Source organism: Astatotilapia calliptera, chromosome 15 (genome assembly GCF_964374335.1).
Source record: "Astatotilapia calliptera chromosome 15, fAstCal68.1, whole genome shotgun sequence".
Lineage (NCBI taxonomy): Eukaryota > Metazoa > Chordata > Actinopteri > Cichliformes > Cichlidae > Astatotilapia > Astatotilapia calliptera.
The window spans coordinates 17,860,445-17,884,462 of NC_137436.1; the positions used below are offsets into that span (position 1 = coordinate 17,860,445).

The 24,018-nt window shown below is 38.1% G+C and overlaps 1 protein-coding gene across 1 annotated transcript in view; it reads right to left on the minus strand.

Moving 5' to 3' along the window:
- ryr3 (ryanodine receptor 3) overlaps positions 1–22,201 on the minus strand; it is a 112,173-nt gene extending 89,972 nt beyond the window's left edge. The window contains exons 1-3 of the mRNA XM_026143503.2: positions 21,553–22,201; positions 5,027–5,146; positions 711–815 (exon numbers count right to left, since the gene is read on the minus strand). Coding sequence (XP_025999288.2) covers positions 711–815; positions 5,027–5,146; positions 21,553–21,600 — 273 coding nt within the window. The 5' untranslated portion in view covers positions 21,601–22,201. The remainder of the gene's footprint in view (positions 1–710; positions 816–5,026; positions 5,147–21,552) is intronic.
- Positions 22,202–24,018: the final 1,817 nt, after the last annotated feature.

Consider the following 24,018-nt stretch of genomic DNA (forward strand, 5'->3'; position numbering starts at 1 on the left):
CAAAAAAGATGTAATGACCCAAATGGGACAGTTACTTGTGTCATGTTCCTTTGTGTGCTGATGTTAATTATCACAGCTACTGTGACTATAATGACTAATGACTATAGCTAAATACTAACTGCATAAAGCATACGCAGCCATAAAACAAATATCCCGGTAGCTTTCACAAACATGGAGTTCTGTTAGTTTAGTTGGTCAGATCAGGTTCTGTTATGCCTATTAATGTCTGTCATTGACCAGCTGGATTTTCATTTGATGTTCAAAATCAGCCTTTAAATAGGTGTAAAGGTTGGAATTAGCCTTGACTGGGAGGCCTGCAAAAAATTCCAGTGTTTGAAGTGAGAAGCCCCTTGAAGTAGATTTCATGTATTTATATTTCCAGTACTTTGACTGCTCTGACTGTGAGGGCCAGCTTTTAAAGTTGATTAACTATAAATAACAATAAGGTAAATTGTGTTAGCTTGAAAAGGGAATGAAGAATATTGTTAATTTACACTGATATTATGCCTTATTAAATACCAAGACGTTTACTGTTAAGAAAAGAAAAAAAAGCTCAAGCTCATCTTACAACAGACTATTAATGATAGATTACAGACTGATTAATTTAGGTTTGTGTGCATGAATGTGTTTGTCTTGCAAGCATTTGAGTGTGTTTGTATGCATTAGATAGAGAACAAGGGGGCATCAGTGGGGAGGAGGAATGTACTCACCCCTTCGCTGCTCTGCCCAGTGTTAGCCAGCATCTCCTGCAGGGCTCGCACTGACAGTGACTGCTCCAGCACAAAGTTACAGACACAAAGGTCCGGAGGAACATACTGCATGACAGAGTAAAAGAAAAATAAAAAATTAGCGTGCAGGGAATGAGGAAAGGACAAAAGCTCAGGAGGAACAAAATCAAAGTTGGAGAATGTAGGTATTTTGAGCAAAATCAGACTCTTCTCAGTACAAAAATAAAATAAATAAATAAAAATGTGAACAAAGTTTACCCTCCTAGAATTTCCTTTCATGTCATCTGCAGGGCCTCTGCACCCAGCTTCCCTAATCTGGAGTACTTTTTTTCCAGAGATGAAAATAGGTTGATATAAAAAGAACTTGAGACTCAAAAGTTCAGAGACACAACCTTTGAAGAAACCTCGTACTGACTGTGAAACTTATTCTATAAATGTATTTAATAATTCGGATGATGTGCACCATCCAAACAAACCGCTGGCCTACATAAATGTCACAGTGTGACGTAGCTTTAATCCAAAACCAGCAACTAAATATGAGGATAAATATGATACATATGATACTGGTTAAATAGCATAGGGGCATTGAAATTACATTTGTGTATTCGATTTTAGATACAAATTTTTAACATGCGGTGTTAATATGTATGTTAACCTTACTTTGAGCTGAAATATACTGATTTATTTAAGCACATGTGATCGACATTGCAGAATTGTTTACAGAAACAAATGGTTACTGAATTAGTTGCAAGCCCTTATCTTAGACCAAATCAAGTGAAATATATAAACTCCTGGCACTCATAAATAATTCTAATAACTCACATCTTCTTTGCCATCCTGGGATTATGAGGAACTGTGCAGCCTGGAGCTACAATGACCAGTTATTAGTCTGGCTAGACCTTATTCCTCAAGGCTCAGGGTTGTTTGACTCTGTTGTAATAGGCATCAGATTTGGCTTTTAGAGTGAAGAGCACATTTGCTATGCTTCAGTTAATTTAGTAATAACTGCCTTCTATAAATTATTCAGTGATGAAAGTTTTTCAACAACAGGGCGTTATGTGGTCCTGGGATGATTGTGAAAAAAATACAAAGTTTATTCAAAAATTTCATAGCGATGGTCTTCGAGAACAAAATAAGACATTTAAAGATATATAATATGTACTCCAAATTACTTGTAGCTCAAAGGCAGTACTAAAGCTGGCCCATTCATTAGCATCTGTTTGTGAAAGTAAAAAAATATATATATACTTTGTGATTTGCTAGATGGCACTGTTGATTAACATTACACTGGCCACAAGACATGTTAAACAGTAAGTACAAAAACAAAATAGCTCTAAGTCAGTGTCTCCCAGATTTATTTCCATTTCATAACAGTCACCTTCACCTAACATGACTATCATATATCATGTCCATTTCTTTCCAGCAAAGAAGATTACAAGCAGTGATTTAAGGTACTGGGTGATTGCCCTTAGTGAGTAACACAACCGTCTGACCCTCGACCGCTGCAGTGAGGTGAGAAATGTGAGCAGAGGGGAGGGCTGCTGGGTGATAATGAGGATGGGGCTGCCGTGCAACTTAACACAAACATGCACAAGAACCTCTAAAGCCACAGGGTGTCTTGTGTATGCAACCGTCTCATTGCGTCCCAAAACCAACAACCTGCACACAATTGCTGTCCACTCAGATATTTATGGTTCTCTTTACCTTCATGCACATTAGGATAAGATGTCCACATTTGCTATGTTGTGAAAAAACATTTTATTAAAGGCTAGAAACCCCAAAGAACATAAAACTGAGAAAGGCTCACTTTAAAATTGAGTTTTGTCTTGACACGATGCAGCTACACCTGTGGTGTCATGCGACCTTCTACAGTGCTAACTCGCAACCTGCTGCAAACCTTGCACCTCTTATGAATTATTCACCACCAATTTTCCAATTATCATACTTCTTCCAGGCTTGGGAAGACACTCTGATCACGCCGACTGGTCTGGGCAGAGCAGACACTGTGTCTCACTGTGGTCACATTCACCTTTAGAAAGTTTCATGTCTTTCGTGCCCTCCAGAGCGAGCTTCGCTCAATAAAAATGGGTAAAATAATCCTTTAGGAACAGGATTTTCCATAAGAATACCATTTCTTATGAAAACTATTCAGAAGAGATCCAACTACAATAGTGATTCTATTGTCAAGTCACTTCATTTTATTTGATAAATCTGGTCATATTTCAAAATGTAGCTTACTAATAGTCATGGTCTTTGTAAGTCTGACTATAGTATCTCATACAACAACAACCTTAAGAACCAGATTTTGTTTCTTTGTTTATAAGAATGGTGGCTAAAAAAAATAAAATAACACAAGCTTTCAATGTATCTGAAGTATTGCTTATAATATCACATATTAATGCAAACATTATATTTAAAACATTGTCTCAAAAGCCGTTGTTTCACTTTGGCCTTTTCTCTGGCACTGGTAAGCAGCCAGGCTTCGTTAGAGTCTTGGAAATGGAGGTGTCAACACCTGAGATAAGCTAGCAGACTTCGTGCAAAATCACAGCTATCGGCCTTAATTCTCGACCACATTTCACACTCAAGGAGGCCAGAAGCATTGTCACTGATCCCAAGGTGAAAGGTGCTCATGACAGTCTGTCTAGAGCTCTGCAGGTGCTGCCCTCCAGCTCAACAGTTTCAGGTGAGTGAGCAAAAATATACCCACAGGTCCAGAAAATTTATTCAAAGTCATAATGCTCAGTGGCCCAATTAAAACCTCCAATATGCACATCTCATAAAAAACACCGCAGAGCCAGGTTTGTGTGGCCATCGGATACAACTAATGGCCACTTCATTAGTTAAAGCTGTTCAACTGCTTGTTAACACAATGACATAACAACTTATTAAGCATTTAGCCAGGCGGACAGGGTCAAGGTGATCTACTAAAGTTCCAAGTGAGTATCAGAATGTAGAGGAAACTTGATTTAAGTTATTTTGAATGTATGTGGAATAGTTTTTGGCATTTCAGAATTTGGATTTTCCCATACAACGACTCCTAGGATTTTCAGAGAATGGTCAGAAAACCAGAAAATGTCCAGTGAGTAACAGTTCTCGGCTTAATTGCTCGATGATAATGTAAGACAAGAAAACTGAGATGCCAACAGAGCGCTATTGGTGTTGAACAACTGCCTGTATGATTAATCCCATTAGATGAGTTTTCTTAAACAATAAAAGAGAGAATATGTGTAATTGTGTCAGAATATTCTTATCTGAAGCAATTTCAAGAAAGCAAGCTGCTCAGATGAATATATTTGAAGACTACTGAACATTAGATATGAGGTTTTCCAAAACCTTAATATGCCGCTAAATCAAGAAAACAGCTTCTTACAGCCTCTTAAAACTTCTGGCTGTTCACTAATAACAAATTTTACTTGAATCTAGAAGCTAAACTAATCTGAAAAAATATTTAGCTTTTTTATGTTTTGATCATTCAGCTGTAATACTTGTCCCATGTTAAGTCAGAAAGTGCGAAGCAGTAATTATTCGTATAAAACTAAACTATACAAATTTATTGAAATAGTCTGTTAAATTAATGATAAAGAATACACCTTTCAAAGAATGGATGAAAACCTCTGTTGTTTGAAAAATAAGGGGAAAAAAAAATTATGCAGACAATAACAGCACAACCCCCTGGCAACGATCTACTGCTAAGGTAGAAAATGTACTTCCCAAGTAGTTGGCAAGTGGTTGCCAGAGGTTGCCTGCTGTTACAAAGTTAAATTGGTCACAGCACGATGCTAGTGAAACCGGACTACCGCTTGGCAAGTAGTTAGCAAGTGTTTGAAGACAAGCCAGTGTTTTCCATGTAAACTATAGATGATCATGCAGTTCACTAGCAATTAAAGCAATCAGAAAGAGGTTTTTGGGAGGGCGACAACTTTCACATATCGATAACCAGGAACCTCCAGCCACCGCATTGAAACTGGCTAGGGAATACACATTTTTCCAGGGGGTTGCTGCTTGGTTTCCAGCCCTGCGTGATGGCTCAGTCAAAATGAGACCTCAACTGCCTCGTTTCAGTGGAAAGAAAAATCCAGTAACTACACTGAAATTTTTTTTTCCTGTTGGAGACCAGTTTGAAGTAGGCGAACACTTTCAATCACAAGGCAATTGCACAGGTCAACTACTGGGAGGCAACTCTGAATATAAGTAGCTATGAATTTTAGTTTAATATGCAATCAACATATGTAAACAACATCAGATTTGCTATGCTCTTCAGTAGCACAGTAAACAAAGCTTTTGGGCATCCTCACCTTAGCTTCAGATGTTGATTCCAGGTAACATAGACGGTTTCCAAGTCCCTCGACGGCCAGGCAGAACTTACGATGCTCCTTCTGGATGGTGGCCACACTCTGGAGCACCACCTCATCGTCCTGCCAGAAGAAAAGGAGGGTTAAAGCCAAGAATGTACTTAAATTAATCCACCCAAAATAAAAACCAGATATCTTGCAGACAGTTAGGCAGGGGCAGGAGGTAGTATTTTGAACAGCATACCTACATATTTTATAACAAACAATAGCCAAAAGAATCAAGAGGGTTCTAGATGGATTTAGAAGCATATTCCAGCATAATCAAGCACAGCCAAAACTGTGGATTGTAGATAAATGTACAATGATCTTGAGACTCGTGAATAAAAAGAAAAAGAATTGTTTTTTTTATATAAGAATACAATCTTTGTCTTTAATTTTCCTGATAGGTGTTCCACATGAGTTTTAAAAGAGAGTCTAACATCTAGCCTCTACAGGCTGGATACTTTCAGGGGTCCTTATAAATGGCAAGCACTTAGTTTTCCCAGAGTTTAAAACAAGTTCATGTGTGATAAAAGATTTCTGAAAAGCTTCAAAAGGAGATTGTATATTTTCAATGGCCAGATCAACAGCCAGTGGCGAATAAAACAGTGTCATCTGCATAGAAATATACATTACAGTTTTGGGTGGCAGAGATAATATTGTTTTTGTAGAGGGTGAATAAGAAAGGTCCCAGAATGGGTCCCTGTGGAACACCTGTATAAAGAGTAAATGGACTTGACCTGAAATCCTTGGAAGAAATTTGCTGAATTCTATCATAAAGTTATTCATTGGCAATAATAAGTAATGAGTTTTTTTCTTTGTTTTTGGCTTGGCAAGACAGTTTTGAGATTGGGGGTATTGGGGGTAATTATTCAAATCACTATTACCACATTTATGGAGTAGGAGCACCTGTGCAGGATTCAACACTTCTGGATTTTTGCCTGTACCAAGTCTTAAGTGGCTCCACAGTGCAGTGTCTTAAACATTTGCTTAACAAATGAAATATCCCTGGTCCATCTTAGGAGGAGAAACGGGTCCCTTGGGGAAGGTCAAAAAGTAGCTTGTAGCGGCTGTTAAATTAAGAATATGATTTATAGGCATTAAGGTAAAGAAAGATGGTCTTAGATTTCTTTGGGTTTAAGGTGGCCAGTTTACTGCAGACCTCCCTATGGCTTATCAAAGTAAAAGAAAAAAAAATTCTAATATTATAGCTACACTTGTTATCTAACGCAACCTCTATAGCGTTAGATAACAAGTGTATATAAAATAGTCCAGCTAAAATTAATTGCAATTTAAAAGTCTTGCAAATATCTGAATTCTTAGTGAATTTCAAAAACAGAACTTTATCACTTCCTTGAAAAAGTTTCTCAAAGATGAAGTTTTAAAGTATTTCCAGAGGAATCTGGAGAACTGACCAACACTATCAACCAACACTGGAACAAAACAGGAATTTTAGAAAGATTTTCACAACAATATTCACGTAAGTTAAAGAGACGTGTAAAAGTCTGTTTCAGTAGCTCTGATTGCTGATGTTAGAACACACCATGTAGCCGTGGGATGTTCATCCAACAAACTTGGGATCTTGTTAATTATGTTGCTGACTGTTGCTCCTGCAAAACAGTAGGTTCTTACTGACTTTGAATGGATATTCCTTGTTATTAAGTCTGGTAGTACCAGCCCGATGTCCAGTATCCAGTGTCCAGTTGTTTTGGGGGTTTGGGAGCTTGCCGATGACTACTACATTAGAGCATCCCTTTTGTTCAATTCAACAGCAGAAAAGGAGATAAACTACATTAATCAAGTACTGAGGGCAACCAGTTTGAAGTGATATCATTTCTAAACCATTTACACAGATTCTGGTATCGCTGTGAAATAAAGACAGACCTCAACTCAATCAGTACAACAAATGAACATCTGTATCTGTTAGAGTGGAGAGCGGGCAGGCTCTATTTGGCAAGGCATGCACAGATATTGATTTGTTTGCGTATGCAAGTGTATAGTATGTGTGGTGTGTGCATGTCTCCTGCCAGCTCACATCCCACACTAATCTGAGCTGATGGTTGCCATGGTTCTGGCTCCCACCTCCTTCACAGCAGTATTAATTCAATAGATTTAGATACAGGCTGTACAGCAGCCACAGACTCAGGAGGCAAGATAACAGACCCTAACAATATTTCAAATAATGGCACATTGGAGCCTAAATCATAGGGAATTTGGTGTGACTGCAAAATAAAAGCCCTAGCATGGAAAATCATTTAAGTGGGGTTTTTATTTGCCGAATAATCTTGATGCATAAAGCATTCAATTTCAGCTCATACAAATCCTACAATGTAGGAGAAAATTGTCTCCAGTCGGTAATTTCACACTGCTTTATGAATAAAAATGAATTGGAAACAACTGAAAGCATGCGTCTTTCAGGAGCTATTTTCTCTAATGACAAATCTGTCAATTGTTTTAAGCAGACGTAAAATGTTAAAACAAGGTTGTAAAGGTTCAAAGTCAAGCTGTGTTTCATATTAGTCTTACTCTTTCTGGCATCTACATGTAACGTGAGGGTTCACTAGATGGTTTGGAATCTCTTTACATACATATAGGAGGTATTCATATATCAAAGATGGACCCAATGGAGTAATAGGTCTGGATTTGCATGAATCAATAGTCTGTCTGCATACTAAATACATGGCCAGAGCCAGTTTACTTACCTTTTTAAAAAAAAAAAAAAAAAACATACATAAATAAAATGAACAGGAGAACGGTTCACCTGGCTGTTTCTTAAAAGTTTTCCAGTTCAATTAAACCGGTTGTTGCATACCAGGAGTCTTTACTTCCAAATTTCCACCATGAAAAAAGTGTGTCAAATGCTAGAACAGGCTCTTCAGGTAGTCTACAGCAATCAGCAGCAAATACAGTATATAAGGCAATAACAATTCCAATAAGCTTGAACATAAATATCTGGTCCTTAAACCTCAACGCAGTCTGAACTCCCTTAGACAATATTTTTTGTAATTTATTTAAGTAGTCTTTTTATTTGTTCCCTGTCATGAGAACGTGATCCCACACTGCTTCAATAATGCTGAAGTCTGTGCTCTGAGGAGGCCAATCCATGACTGAGACTCTTCCGCTGTGTATTTGTTTATCCACATAAGCTGTTATTGCATAGGAAATATGGGATCTTTGTCATGCTTAAAAAAACAAAACTGTTCCCACTAATGTGCTTTTCTTATGGTGGATTACAACCTGGAATTTATTTTCTGTAGTCATACTTCAATTAATATTGAGAGAATTTCCAGCACCATTGGCTGAAATGTAACCAAATAGCTTCTTTGAAGATTTTTTTGAAGATTCAAGGAAAAAAAAATTGTATTTTTGTGATAAAGTGCCTAAGGACACGATTTAAAATTGGTTCTTTGCCAAGTTGTCTGTTATGTGTAAACAACACTGGTCCATCCCTTGAGTTAGGTGCATTTTTGTGCATGAATGATTCATAGGTTAGGGTTAAACAGCTTAAGAAAAACAAAAGAACAACAACAAAATAACTCCTCTAAAAATGGTCAGCTACAAAAAAAAAAAAAAAAAAAAAACACCCAAAATCCCCCCTCCCCCCAAAAAAACAACAACTTTTTAACCCTTTCACTTATAGTGGTCACTACAGTGGATAGCTATTCAAAGGCTGTTTTCTTGTATTTGTGTCAGTGTTGATGGTATACTTGGAAATACCAAATTCATAGGTCAAAACATATGTTGTCCACCTAAATGGATGTAAAAGAAACTCTCTGAAAAGTACATGTTAAAAAATGAAGTTCAAAAATAGTTTTGTCATGCCTAAAGATGAATAAAAAAAAAACTTAAGAAAAAAAATCCTGCTTGAGGTTGTCATAATTCATGCATGAAAGGGTTAAAGACCTTCAAAAAGCTCAAGACTAGTTTGAAGAATGAAAATATACAATAAACTATCTCCTTGGAAGCAAAACATAAAGAAATGAGGGGTTGTTCAAGACTGTTGCACAGTGCAATATATATTGATGAGGGCAAACATCGCTCTTCTGGCTGCTGGTCCTGTGAAAGACTGACCAGTGACTTTAATCCTACTGAAGGCTTTGATCCACATGAGCAGCAACTGGATTAGTTGACCTTAAGTGGCAGCAAGTACATTTCACCAACTTTAAGTTTAAACACAAGAAAAGCAAATTTCTAATGCCTCACCACTACTGAAATACAGCTAAAACAATGTCAGAAATTAATGGATAAAGAAACTAACAATTGGATTTTTAAGAAGCATTTAAAAAAAAAAACAAAGTTGTGGTTTTAAAAATATATTTTGGTCGTTCTATATGATCCAAGTGAAACAATCCAGTGAAATGTCATGGTGAAATAAGTAGGTGGTAAAACTGGCACAGTACCGCATATGGGCATCATTTTAAAAACCCACAATCCAAGTGTGGGCTTCAGGGAGGCGATTACTGATAGCAGAAAGCATCAGTATTGCCTCAGAATCAATGCTGCAGCTTTCTTTCTAGTAGTGTGATGGAGGAAACACAGTTTGCTCTTACAGGCTACAGATGGAGAAACTCAATACGGCCACAGGATGACCCAAGACTTGTCACCTCTTTAAAATCAAGTAAATACGGCTCTTTCTTTTCAGCTGTTTGGAATTCTGGTGGCCTTGTGAAAGTAATGGGGCCTGGCACCATTACCAGCATACTATATTTACCCTAGGGTGACTTGACTATGACCAAATCACAGATGGCTTTTTAGTGAAATTTTCTGTTTGTTAGTAGGAAAAAGTTGCAATACAAGTTGAAACTCCTTCACTGAAGACTGGACAACTATTACGGATTTGTGCATATTTGAAATCAATAAAATCAGACAACCACAGTGTCTTCCAGAGCCAGCTTCACTTTGATAGTGTTGCTTTAGAACCAGAAGTGGTCAGAGTTGCACTGAGATCAGGAATCTGCATAAACTGGATGACAAACTGTCATCTGAGCAGTGTGAAGCAACAGGAGGAAGAGCAGAATGGACGATGGTTCTAAATAAAAACAACCACAGGGGACACTGTAAGGAGTGAATTTCTCCCATAAAAATCCCATCTCTATGATCAGTTTCCCAAAAGTAATGAAATGGCCATGTGTGGCCACAGCCAAGACACTTTAAGACACTTTCTGTCTGTCTCTGCACTCTTGACTTGATTCCAAGCCAGAGAATCTGGTGAATCTAAGGCAAAGTGATCCCTGTAGAAACAGCGTGACCATCTGCTAGACAGCTAAAGACCAGCATCATTACTATGTATAGGGCCCTGTCCTGTAGCAGGAGGAGGTAAATGAGGGTTGGGTGGCTGATTCCTCAGCTTTCAAGTGTAGAGCGGGAACTTGACCCTGCCCACACCGAAACCAACCCCACCCGTCCTCTGAATCCTGTGAGTTTGACACATCTCCAATCTAAAGAATACAAAATCGTTTCTTACACTGGTTAGAGATTTCCTTGTATGACCACTGGAACTGTGTTGACTCTCTATCAGACTTGCAGCATTTCCTACACTCTTTTTCTTCTTCTACTTCAATAACTGAACAGCCAGCCTGGCTCAACAGACAGCAACAGGTGGGCGTGTGTGCGCTGCCTGATGCATCCACCAACTGACACCCGAGAACTCCCCATGCTCCAGCATACCAAATAAACTCCCACAACTCGCCCGGCGCTGCCACCAATGTGAACTTGAGAAAAGGTGAATCTGTTCAATCCCTCAGTGTTTCTATTTTGATATGCAGGCTTTGCACACGTTCAGTGGAGATCAACACAGACAGGCTTTGGTGGTTAGAAATGTAAGGAAATCAAGGAAATCCCAGCACATTCGTCTCCTTGTTCACACTGCCTCAGTGGGTAGTCTGTCAAAATTGCCCTGTCTGCTCGGGAGTCATGTTTCTCATAAATGTCAGGCAGGGTGCTAAGTACAGATTGAGCTACGAGTTTTCAGTGAAGCTTAGCTAACAACATGGAGAGCAAAGCAGAAACAGTGTAGATGTGTGAGAACTACAACCTGATAAGCTTGATATACATTGATGTTGATGCCCATCTGATATGGATCTGATATCTAAGTTTCTGATATGGAAAAACAAGATTTTTTCATAAACAACTGCTTTTCAGATCTAAAAATTTCATTCATTCATGACTGATCAGTCAACTCCAAGAACTTCACTATAAGTGAGGATATTTTTCACAATCTCACAACCTTATGTTAATTTTTTTATAACCTTGAAGTGCCTTGGGTAAAAAGAAAATGATAAGAGAAAAGCCTGACAGACTGTAGTAGCAGTGAGAAATAGTACTTGAAGAAGACAGGAGTACTGAAAACCTGATAAATTAGTAATCTGACATTTTACTGTAGCTTTATGAGCATTTTTCAAAAGCCAAGATGCCCCTGAAGGTAGAAATAATCTTCTGCACTGAATGAGAGCTAATGACCCAAGTCAAAGACTCAGTGTTTCTGGTTAATGGGCGAGGTACGTCAGATTAGGCCACAGCCTGTTTTCTGCTCTGCCTCAATTTTTGTTTGAGACAAACTGAACTTTAGCAGAACAGTCAGCTGCAATGTTATATCTGTAGCTTCTCAGTCTTTAGTTGGTCTATCTTAAGGAATAAATGATGAATTGAAGCCCAATTCATTCTTGACTGTCTTGATACTTAAGGTAAAAAAAAAATCTTTAAAATTATATAAATGCTCAAATTACAGTACGCCCAACTCAAACAAAGCAAAAACAAACAAACAAAAAAACAAAACAAAAAAAAAAAAACATGATGGTATAACACCATTCACACCTGAAAAGCTATTTGGCTTTAAGATTCATGAAATCGCTCCATCCTTGAATCTCACACAAGTATAAAACCTGGAATCCAGTTATTGATTTGATCTTACATTTATTTAATCTTTATTCTTGTCATGCAAAACATACTCATTACAATTAAGGTGTTTTGTTAAAAAACAAAACAAAAGACAAATAAATGACAGCATTGTCCAAGAAGGAGAAAGATGTCATTTCATTCCAGATGTTTAATCTTCCACAGAAGTCCACAGCACTCCCTCCTGGAATAACAATTCATCATCTATACAAGTCTGTGTGTGAGCAGCAGTAGCTGTTACACTCCGTCAGTCAATGTTTTGAGTCATTAACAACAAAAGCTAGCCTCCCTTCTCCCTTTACTTATAAATCTCTTAACAAAACACACATTCAGCCTCAGAGCACAAACAAAAATCATTCAGCATAAAAAAAGTACAGAATAATTTATAGTCGCTGAGCAGTAAATTATTAGCTATGTAAATTATTAACATTTCATATTGACAGAAAGCATAATGTGTTTTTCCTAAATATAAGGGAGAAACATTGACCTTTGCAGTCATGCTTCCTGTGTAGTCACTTACTGCTCCAGCCCTCCTGTCAATTCTCAGTCATCTTGTTGTTTGACAGGCAAGTCTTGCTGTAACTCGTCTAATTTCACTTCTCTTGACAATGTGTAGCGGGGCCCTGAACTCAGTCGGTTTTGATTTAACTCTAAGTTTCACCTTTTTCTCCTCTACCATCTACTGGTCTATAAAAAAAAAAAAAAAAAACCCTGGAATTCTCACACTCGACAAATGTGTTGTTTTTCATTTATATTTAACCTTTGTTGCAGGTAGCAGCTATTTTTAAGAAAAGCTGGTCAAGATGGGGTTTCAGTTTTACAGCCCGACACAACATTAGGAAAGAGTTATACTGCACAATAACGAGTCCCAAAGTACAGAAACAAAAATCAGCAAAAACAACCAATCAGCATTCAACTTATTCAAGATAGTTTCCAATTCAATTATACCAGTTTTTAAATAAAATAAAATAAATTTAAATTCTCTTCATAGAAAGCCCAGGTCATTTTTTTAAATTCTTGAATGCATAAGTGCCATATTGGATGTAATTATATAGTTACTTTCAGCTGCTCCCTTATCACAAGGGGTCCACAGCAGGCAGCTCCGCATGTTTGACTCGACAGATGTTTTAGACCAGAGGCCCTTCCTGATGCAAACAAAAACAAAAAGATTTGTTCCCCCACCGCAGGAACCTTTTGTTTGCCAATCAAATGTGTAAACCACTATGAGTATGAGTCATATACAAGATATGAATCAATCTGTCTGTAATAATCTGCTTTAGATCCTCTACCTTTAACGCAACCCTCTCATTAAGCCAACTTTCTTCTGATTGGCTGTCTCTCACAAACCGAGGGTTTAAACAGCAGCTGGGTGGAGCAGCTGTTTACACAGCCAAAGCTGTGTGCCTGTTACTATATCACTAACATGATATAGTAACAGGAGTATAAAAAGCAAAGTCTGAAGCTTGAGTGCTCTATCCATTTTTGGTGTTTTTACATATAATGCTGAGCTTATTGTTTTAAATCTATAATAGTATTCATAGCCGTGAAAAAGAGAAGAAAAACATTATAGTTTATCTGTCAAACACTTCAAGTGGCTGAAGGTGAAAACTTTCCCCCATCTCTCTCTTTCTACTAGAGAAACAACGGATCTGTCTGGATTTAAGACATGACTGGAAGATTAATTTTAATCGCTTCTATAATATCGCTTTTACACTCCGTAAACTACAGAGGAAACTGAAGCACTTTTGTAAAATAATACTCAATTAAACTCATTTAAGCTTCTGTCATTTGTACAAAACAATGAAACGCTGATGTCATGTATAATCAATACATCATTTATTTTGTTCTTGTTGTCGTCATCTATAATTACTGCCATGGGGATTTTCATAAAAAACAAAACAAAAAAAAACTAACCCTTAAGAAAATATCACAAAATATAGTTTGAACTTATCTGACAGTCTTGGAGAATCCTTGAGGAAAGTCTTTTTTTTTTTTTTTTTTTTTTTTTAAATGAAACATGTCTTCAGCACATGTTTAAAAACAAAAAAAACAAAACAGGAATCTCGCAGGCCTCAGGAGCTACACACCGATTTGTCATTGAAGATGCATTTTATATTGTACAGTCACTGTCACGCTTAACTTGGATGTATATTAAAGTCTTTTATATGTGTAGGTGTTCATATGCAAGTTTGTGTGAATACCTGAGATAACATCATGGCTCAAAATGAATAATGCACCACACATCTAAGCTCTATATTTAAAAAGAAAAAGAAAAAGAAATAAAATTCTGCATTCAGGTAGGTTTTGCCCAGCGGTACACTGCCATGGATCACAGACCCCAAGATTTATATGGTGTCCTCATAACAAATTGGATTTTCTTGGCTTAGTTTGTATGCATATTGCTTTAGAGCAGCTTCAAATAATAGAGGCCACCATGCGTGCAAGGCCGAGACGTCCACCTCAGCAGAAGCGCTGAAAAATCGCGCGCGGGGGGGGGCTTGAGATGGAACTGGGGAGTCTCTCGGTCTATCATCCTGTCTGATGAGATAGAGTGGACACAGGCAAAGTGTAGTGGGTTGTGAGAAGATTGTGTATGTGTGTGATCGTGAACTGAGAACCAGACAGGAAGAGAATTGCAGATATCAGGTAAAGAGAAGACTTTCACCTGAGACTGACTTCAGCCTTCTTTTATCCCTCTAAGCACTCAGCTCCTAGCCTATAGCATCAGGTGTATTAGTCCACATGCTGTCAGCGCTGAGTGTGTCAAATTTGATGCAAATTTTAGCTCTGATGCTACTGTAGCCTCACACATGTTAGGGCAAATACAGCTTCTTCAGAACACATTTCACAAAGGTCAAATTTTAATTCCTCTGACAGACTGGACAGCTGTGGCTCAATAGAAGACGTGACAGGATAAAATCATTGAGCATTTAAGCGTTTTGCCATAGATCAGTAGCAGTCTGAGACAAGGTAAACCTCCCTCCGCACAAAGGCTAGACATGAATTCCAAATCCATCCTGCTGCAAGATGTCATTTCTACACTGCACCCGCCATGGCTGGATGCACACAACAAATAGAAGTTCACTGAAAAACCGATGACGAGAGAATTACTAGCGACATGACAAACATAATAATTATTTCTAAAACAGTGGAACATCTAAAAATGCTATTAAATGGTGGGATCAGTAATGTAAACAATACTTCTATTTCTGTTTATTTAAAATGACGTGGAAATGAGTCCTTGAACTTTATTATTACTGTAAAATGCACTTGGCACCCAACTGACTGTATGCCAAGGTGTCCCTGTAAAAATGCTTATATGCTCAGCACACTTAAAGCTCCTATAAAAAGAACTTGCGTCAAATGGCAAAGAGAAAATAATTAACTGCCATCTGAATCTGCAGCTCTGCTCATCTCAAAGGAGTTTTATAGTAAAGTACAGTTTATTGTTTGGTAGATTGGCTTGTTTTAGTTCACTCTTACTACCTTGAGTGCTGCTTCCACTCCAGGCCGAGGGGGGGGGGGGGGCATATAAATCTCTCATGCAAAACAACTAAAACAGTCACTGTATGAAGTGTTCTTGTAGGTTCTTGTAGTTTGGAGAAAAAAGAAAAGGAAAAAAAAATAGAGAAAATACCCTCCTGAAGCCTTAATTAATCCTCTTTTACCTAAAATGCTAACTGGCTCCTGTAGGAAACACCATTGTGGCCAAAGATGTAACAAAAAGCTAAACTGTGCTGCGCTTAACTGAAAATGAACTACGTGACCTAAGAGACACTTAAACTTTAAGAGGCTCGGTGCCTGCACCTTTTGCTGTCCTCTGTTGATTAATGAAGGCAATTATTTAGGTTGAGAGTCCGCTCACGCTGCTGCTGCGCCTACTGGGATTCGCATGCTGACTCTACCTGGACCCCCACAGCAACTTGCTGCACAACGTCTGAAGCTGAAACTGAACAGTCTATCCAAGACACAGACTACATTTGCTTGGATTCCTGGTTGGGATATGAAACTCAAGGCATGTAGGTTGAAATTATGTTGCTCTATAAAGTGACTTTAGAGATAATTATTGATTATGACTGCATAATGTTTGCTCATTTAACTGGTTACATCTTATGGGGACAGCATTTTTGTGGGATAGCAAAACAAGGCATAGCTGTTTTAAAAGCAAAAACAAAATATGAAACTTTTACATGCAGCTTTTTGGGAATGAACACTTACATAAGGTCTCCAGGTGAAGGCATACCCAAAAGCCTCACACTGGGTTAAGAGACAAGAGCCTTTCCCTCCCTCCTTCATGTTTTATGGGCATTACATAAGCTGTTCAACACTAGTTAAAATGGCTGGAAACTGAATAATGAGAAGATTAGGTATCACTAGCTTTAGCAAACAGAAGAACAATGAAAGACAGACATTTTCCTGCTAATGCAACTCCACATGAGCTTATATCTATATCATCTTGTGTGACCAATTCATTTATTGTTCAGTTAAACAGCCCTAGTTTTGCATGTAGAAATCTAAAGCATGGAGAAGAGTTAGTGCACGACCATTACATCAAGGTTGTGTAAATGGCGAGGATGGCAGCAGCCTCGCTGTCCTTCAGTTCTGATGACTGTAAAGAACTGGACCTGCCAGAGAACACGCAGTTGCTTTGCCATCACAGCGTGTTCAATCAATACAGAGGAAATCCTTCTTATTCAATTTAGATCAAGCTCAGGGAGGTTCACCTGAGGCTACAGGACAACACTCCATATCTTATTAGAGAGACAAACTTTGCAAGGGCGCCAACTAGTGCAACATGGAACATGCTCCATCCTTCAATCAGGCTGCAGTGCCACTTATTCTGTTGTGTATGAGTAGACAGACCTGTTATATTTCTTTGAAGCCCGCTTGAAGTGGATAGTTCATGCATTGTAGTGCTTTGTCTCTATGGACACATCCCGAGCGGTCACAAAAAATTGGCAGGCGCACAGATGTCTGCATGAAGTCTTGCTCTCACACGCTCAGTGGATCCTTGCAGAATCATGATATGGAAATTTTAACATGCCCATTACTTTTCAGTATTGCTGGCTATGCTAGATTTAGTCGTCTGCTATAAATGCAAAGCTGCCTCTGTGAAATTATTCATTATTAGTTATGGGGACAAGCAAGACAGAATATGTGGTCTCATTTTTCTCCAGTTTAGTTTGTGAGTAGCTCGAAATCAGCGTTGAACGGCATTACACTTCATTTACTGTCAGATATGGAAGCCATGCAGGACCATAATAAACAAAAAAAGAAAATGAAATGCCACACCTGTATTTCCACATTAACGTGTGTTATTTAAAAAAAAGAAAATGCAATAATCGCCATTATTCTGTATCCATATTACATGAAACAGGAGAAGCTGTTTACACTTTATTTTCAAATAGTTTTAGAAACGATATTCAAATATTAAAATGGAAAGTTAAATGGTATACATACACACAATGCAATTTATTAAACATTCAGCAAGCATTTCCATAGTGAAACAGTTAGAAACTGCATCTGCTTGCAAAAAAGGTGAATGAAATTGCACCATTGTATTTTAATTTCTTTTTAAATTGACAAAACATCTGAATATTTCCCAAAGTATGGCAGCTTATAACTTCAAAGATTATACCTTTTTAACTTTAAGATACATAAAATATTCATAAAGAGGTGTGAAAATTAAACACGCAAATTATATTGTTGCATTTTCATCTTTGCTGAGCACTAAAATGACATTTTCAAGAATACAGGATTTAATTTTAACGTTGCCTGAAACAGATTTTCATATTCAAATACCTAACCTTAAAGAGTCGATGCAAAACCACTCTAGAAAAAAAAAAAGAATAAATGTTATGTGCACTCTACCCCACTCATTAAGCACCACAAACAGTTACCCTTACTCTACATGAAGAGATCCTCCAAGATGTAATCTGGTAATTATTTACTCACTTTAAGTTGGATTAAACCTAGTTTTAGACTATTTTTCCCCTTTGAGGAATTTAGCTTTAAGTCTTGGACTAAGATCAGTGCATATTTTCTGCAAACCTACTCAAAATGTTTCAACCAGCACCTACCAACACGTTTGATTTGAAACCTGAAAGAACAGTGACACTGTCCATTACTTTGACACACTAAGCTTCAGAAATAGCTGTATATTACTATGTGGTTTAAGCATTTGATTTCTAAATGCTACTTTATCCCCATAAAAATGGTGTTAAAGTGCCATTGGTGTTGTGCGTCCCCGGCTGAAGCACTGACCCTGGTGTGGTTTAGTTTAGTGCCAGGCGAGCAAAGCTATATGTGCTGTGGAAGCATCATCTTTAAAAAGGCTAAATTTAAGCCCCTCAAGTCCTCGCCTTGGTATGCAGAAGGCTGCCAGAACAACATAAACTCCAAATAAGCCCAGAGGAGCTACTGGTGGACTGCAAGCCTTGAACACCTGGCTTAAAAAGTGCAACAGCAGCTCACCTGGACAACACAGGTTTTATTATTTATTTATTTTTAAAGTGTGTATAGTGCAAACATACCAATAATACTTCTACAAAGAAAGCCGCAGCTGAACAGGTTAAACCCAACCCAACTGATACTGTAGCTATTCCTGTCAAGCTTTCTCATGTGACACTGCTGCATTTTACAGAGATAATGTTGGAAATTTTAATCAGATTGGAAGCAAAACAAACCAGGCTTCTTGTTTTCAGCCACTGGCTGAACAAATAATGTTCTCTGGCAGATTTTGTTGTTTAATTATTCCAACTTATTTATTTTTCAGGCAAAAACTCCACTAAATGTTCTTACGGTAGTATGAATTTGAAGACTATAAACATGATTGTGGTAAAAGACCCAGGAAAAAAAGGAACCTACTTTTATTAGACCTGGGTCATTATTCTTTCATCCTAAAATACATCCTTAATTTATCAAGCTTGCATACTTACTATGTTTTTAAAACTATGGCTTTTAGGAGAATGATTAGCTTATAATGTGTCTGGTCATTTACTACAAACACTGCTTGTAACTCTCTCTGCTCTCAGGAGAAACGAAATGCATAAATCAGTGCCTAAATACTCCTTTTTTGTATTTCCAGTGGCCAGAGTTTAATAATGATTAACTGACATATGTTAACAGAGGAGTGTCAATGAATAAACCTTAATCCGATCCAAGTCATGAACTCAATGACTTTTATTCTAAATGAAACGCTCAAAGAAAGCCTGGTCTCAATCAATGAATACATCATTTCATTGTATCATAAGGTGGAGTATTAATCATCTCCCTGAATCAAAGCAGAGAGTAAGCTTCGGTGGTACAATATTAAGTTTCAGAAGCAACTGCTGTCTTCACCTTTGACAGAGAAACTCTCATGACTGCCAGCTTTCTCAAAGTTACACATCAGCAGCGTTGATGCTTAAAGCAAATCACAATGTCTGGGCCTCTGTTACCATCTGACAAGATGAATCCAAAGCTGGACACTTTGCACATTTGGCCATTTAATTACATTGTTTCTTATGTTTTGTTTTTCCTTAAAATAGCAGCTGCAATTACCAAATATTTGGTCGGGTAATTATTTTCCTTCCATATCCATAACAAAAGCCATACTACAATGTCACTTGTTGGCAACAATCATTTAAAAACTTTTGACCGCTACCTTCACAAAAGACACACCACTCGTGCAAAGGCTTATCCCTAAATGTTCAACAGTTTGTAATGGGGTGTATTTCAATTAGCGCTCTTATTTTAAGGCTTCCTGTGGGGGCACATTTCTCTCACCACAGAGGTTTGATAACAAGCCCCCCCCCCTCACAAATCGCTGTTGTCATCAAATAACTGGGATGCCATTGTGACAGTAGAATCTGAGAGGCATGTGTCAGCATATCACAGGCTTCACAAATAGTGGGAGCTGTTAAGAACAAGGTCCCGCCTACTGCTCACAATCAGACAGACCTCTGACATATAGATCAGAGGTCATTTATATATCACCATCTCTGGGGCATCGAACTTAAACACTTAAACTCAATGCGACTTAAAAGATCTTACTAGCTATGAAAGCTGCATAATCCAAATATTTGTGGCTCTGGATGAAGTCTCAAAACAAGCCCTCAGTTTCAGCACAATCCTTGACTGTCTAGATTCTAAAAGATCCAAAGAGGGTCTAATGAAAATGACTACAAGTTCCTTCTTTGAAAATAAGAGTCTAGAGGTGTGAGTGATTATTATAGCGGCTAAACTTCCTGGATAGATGCAGTTATAACCAATTTGTCTCCAACAACACATCTAACATTATGGAAGAATTACATTACAATGGCTGGAGGGGTATTTCTACAGAGGCTTCACTTTCTCTGACATCCTGTTGCTTTCCTTTAATTTGTGTATAAAATTAAAATCTATCAGCAGACGTCTGAAACTTGCCTGACTTATGAAATACGTCACAGCTAACAAGCATTAACTTGCTAAATATAGCAGCTCATTCTGCAATTCACTGCAACTTTGATGTCAATCTACGAATTATTAACAGTGACGAATTACAGAAGAATGGAAATCAGTGGCTGCTTGAGCAAAAACATGTACTGTAAATCATTTTGGTACCACTTCAAAAACAGTTAATTTTTATGTCAAGTAAGAGTATTTCTGATCTTTATAATCTCATTAAATTTCTCATTTAGACAACAGATTAACAATAACTAGAAAATTGGCCAATTACAATATATCCAACAACTGAAAAACTCTTTCCAATGTGCAAATCAGCAAAAAGTCATCTAAATGCCTCCTGAGATTCAAACATAAATAAAAAATAAAGCTTCATAAAGAAGTATAAAAAAAATTGTAGCCATCGCTTCTGTCCATGTTGTGGGAGTCATATTATTGCTCACGCAACACCAGGGTCACAAAGCTTCAACAGATAATAAGAATACGAGCGCGGTCAAACCGCTACGATAGCTTTTCCCACCACACCAACATACAAGCTGTCATATCATTTACAAGGATATCTGCTGTGCATAACCACGCAGAGCAGCTACACCGTAAGCAATCTGCGTCAAACAACTAAAATAGTAATCGCAGAGGGTGGATTGCGTGTGAGCACAACTTATTGAAACTCTTCTCCCCCAGGCAAAAGAATATAACCATACAAAGTCAAAACAGCAGCGACTGATTGTGTGCGTTGGCCGAGGGGGGGTGGGCAATGTTTCTCGAGAAATCCAAAAAGGGATGATGGGTGGATGAAAATGAGCAGGGAATGCGTTATTAAACGACATGATGGTGTTCACCTTTTTTTTTTTTTTTGCCCTTGCACCTGCAGACGGGTCTCATTGAGATTCGCCTCATAAAGAGTCACGTCGACAGGTGCGCCGTGGCCGCGGGGTGCAGCGTGCAACCTGCGGCAACTTCCACAATCATTAATCATGCATATGCGAAAGCAAAGTTAACCACCGGCAATGCGTTAACAAAAACTTCCCTGATAATTCCCCTCGGATAAGAGATTTCTTTAATTCACGAGCCGTCTGCTGCCTCTGAATGCGTTAATTGGCGACAGGAGACTGTGAAGTGTATGATGTGAATTGGTTCTATCTGTCCGCACCGAGGAAATTTTCTTTACTTACAGTTCTCAAGAACTGGATCTCATCTTCCCCTTCTCCGCCCTCAGCCATGGCTGTGAAGGAGCCTGCTTAGACTCTGGAAGCCACCACTGACTGCTGGCAGAAACGCGATGCTGTGCCTCTCAAGCCGATATTAGCAGAGAGCACATCCACAGCCATATAGGGCAGCCCGGCCGAGCCCCCCTCCACTCCTCTCCTTCCTACTCCTCATCCACTCTTCCTCCTCCTTTCCCTCCCCTCTCCGCGCCCCGACGCCTAGCAGCAGCAGTGCGGATCAGCGGACGGACGGGGCATCAGGGGACGAGCTCCCGGTGGTGCTAGTGGTGATGATGATGATGGCAGCTGATGCTCTGGTGCGTACGAGGATGGGTCCTTGTGCTAAAATAGTATTACTTTTAAAATGTTTGCGGTTTGGTCTCACTCCCTGTCTGATAATGACGCATGCTGGTCTTGACTGGCAGCAGTGGAGCTGAATGCAAAGTTCTGAACGTCCCCGTCTCTCTGTCTGCACCACCATCCTCCCCCCGTCTCCGACACTTAGCAGTTTTTTCAAAAATCTGGAGACTGGTGTAAATTTAGTTTCGAGAAATGCTCTGCAATGTATAACTTAAAAGTGTAAAAAAGTATAAAGAAAAATATAAAGTTATGTTTTCACAACGTGGAATCAGTGTAGAGACTTTTAAAAAAAACTTTTTTTACTTGTTTCATGTTGAACATACCTAAAGTGTATATATATATATATATATATATATATATATATATTGTGCTTAAATGTAGTCAGGTTTTCAGAAAGAAATATCAAATTCGATTATAACATATTTATTGCATAAAAGTTGTCTGGGTGTGAAATATTTCACTCACAGTATAACTTGATGCAGTGCAGATTAAATGCAAAAAAAAAAAATAAAATCAAATAACTTGATATAAAAATTAAGGATTACTGCTCGTGATTCAAAATATTGTGCATGACCAAACTGGTATCTAACTGGGATTTGACTTCGAAGCATTTAACATCCGTCTCTATGCTAAGTAAAGCATTTACAGCATTAGTCAGGTGTCAGTCATGTGGGTTTGAAAAAAAAAAAACTGATCATGAGAAAACGCACTCCACATCATGTCAAGACATGACTGACATCTAGTGGTCATCTTGTGAGGTCCCGGTACATTTTATCACGCATGATCTGTTTAGTTGTTTTCACATTATGGCCACAACAAAAGAATAAATGTCAGTATCATCCAGGAAATTCTGCTCTTTCTTCATACAGTTTAACTAAACTCTCAGTCACTTTTACTGACTCTTTGTACAAGTTGCAACACTATTTACACATTTTCCCATTTTTTCCAATTATGCAATCCTTCTAACGTCTGGTAATTTCGTGGCCTGTTTGACTGTCTTTGACTTGCTTATCTGCTCCAGTGTCTTTATAAAAGGGATATGGTACTCTAATGGTAAAGAATACTCTTTACCATTAGAGTATTCTTTTTTTTTTTCCTGTTTTGGGAAGTGTACAGTGGCCAGGTCTGAAGAGATAGCAGCACTGGCTTGCATGTGCATACATTAATATCACATAATAGGAGATTAAAATCACTTCACAACAACTGTTGTTCCGCATTAAATTTGACACCCTGTTATGCCATTTTTGCATAATCAGATTCATAAGCATCCATCTTCTTTGTCACAGGTATTATTTTTTGTAAAGTTAGTAGCAGTATGAATAGCAGTTTGCTTTCTGTAAATGTTTCTGTGACCCATCAAAGACAGCTGGCCAGTAGTCAGATTAGCCTGACCAGTGTCCAGCTTGGCATGGAAAACAGTTGGCCTAAATACAGTCTCTGATCACTGGACTTCTGCAAGGGCAGATGTGAGTTAAATAATGCAAGTTAAAACTGAGATAAATCAGAACATTTGACAGCAGAATTTCTCTGAGTTTATTCTGAGGTGATGAAACGTAAATAAATACTGAACAATGGGATGTTAGGACTGGAGTGAAAATGGTGTAAAACAGCATGAACCAATATTGAACAACTATGCAATTCATGGTTTGTTTGTTTAATTTATAATATCAAACACCTTTTTGTTTTTATACAACATTATTATTAATTTTACTTCAATTTAAATCATATCATATATTGTCCTGTGGAGCATAGCTGTCTGTTTCACAAGGTTTAGTCAATACACCAATTTTTAACCCTAAAGTGATAGCCTAGTACAGAGATAAAGCATAAATATACTCCTGCAAAACTCTGTGATAACTATTTTGTCTTTCTTTCAGTATAGTTTGAATTCAAGAAGATTACAATAAGTCTAAATCCCCACCGGGCCTGCCGTCTGTTAGTTTTTCTGCTTCTGTCAGTACCTGTCAGGCATCAGGGAATTAGTGGTAGTGATCTTTAGGTGATCAGCCAATAGAATTTGTCAGAATTTTCAGCTTGCACCAGTGATTGGCTGATCCTGTTGTATCAGTGGGC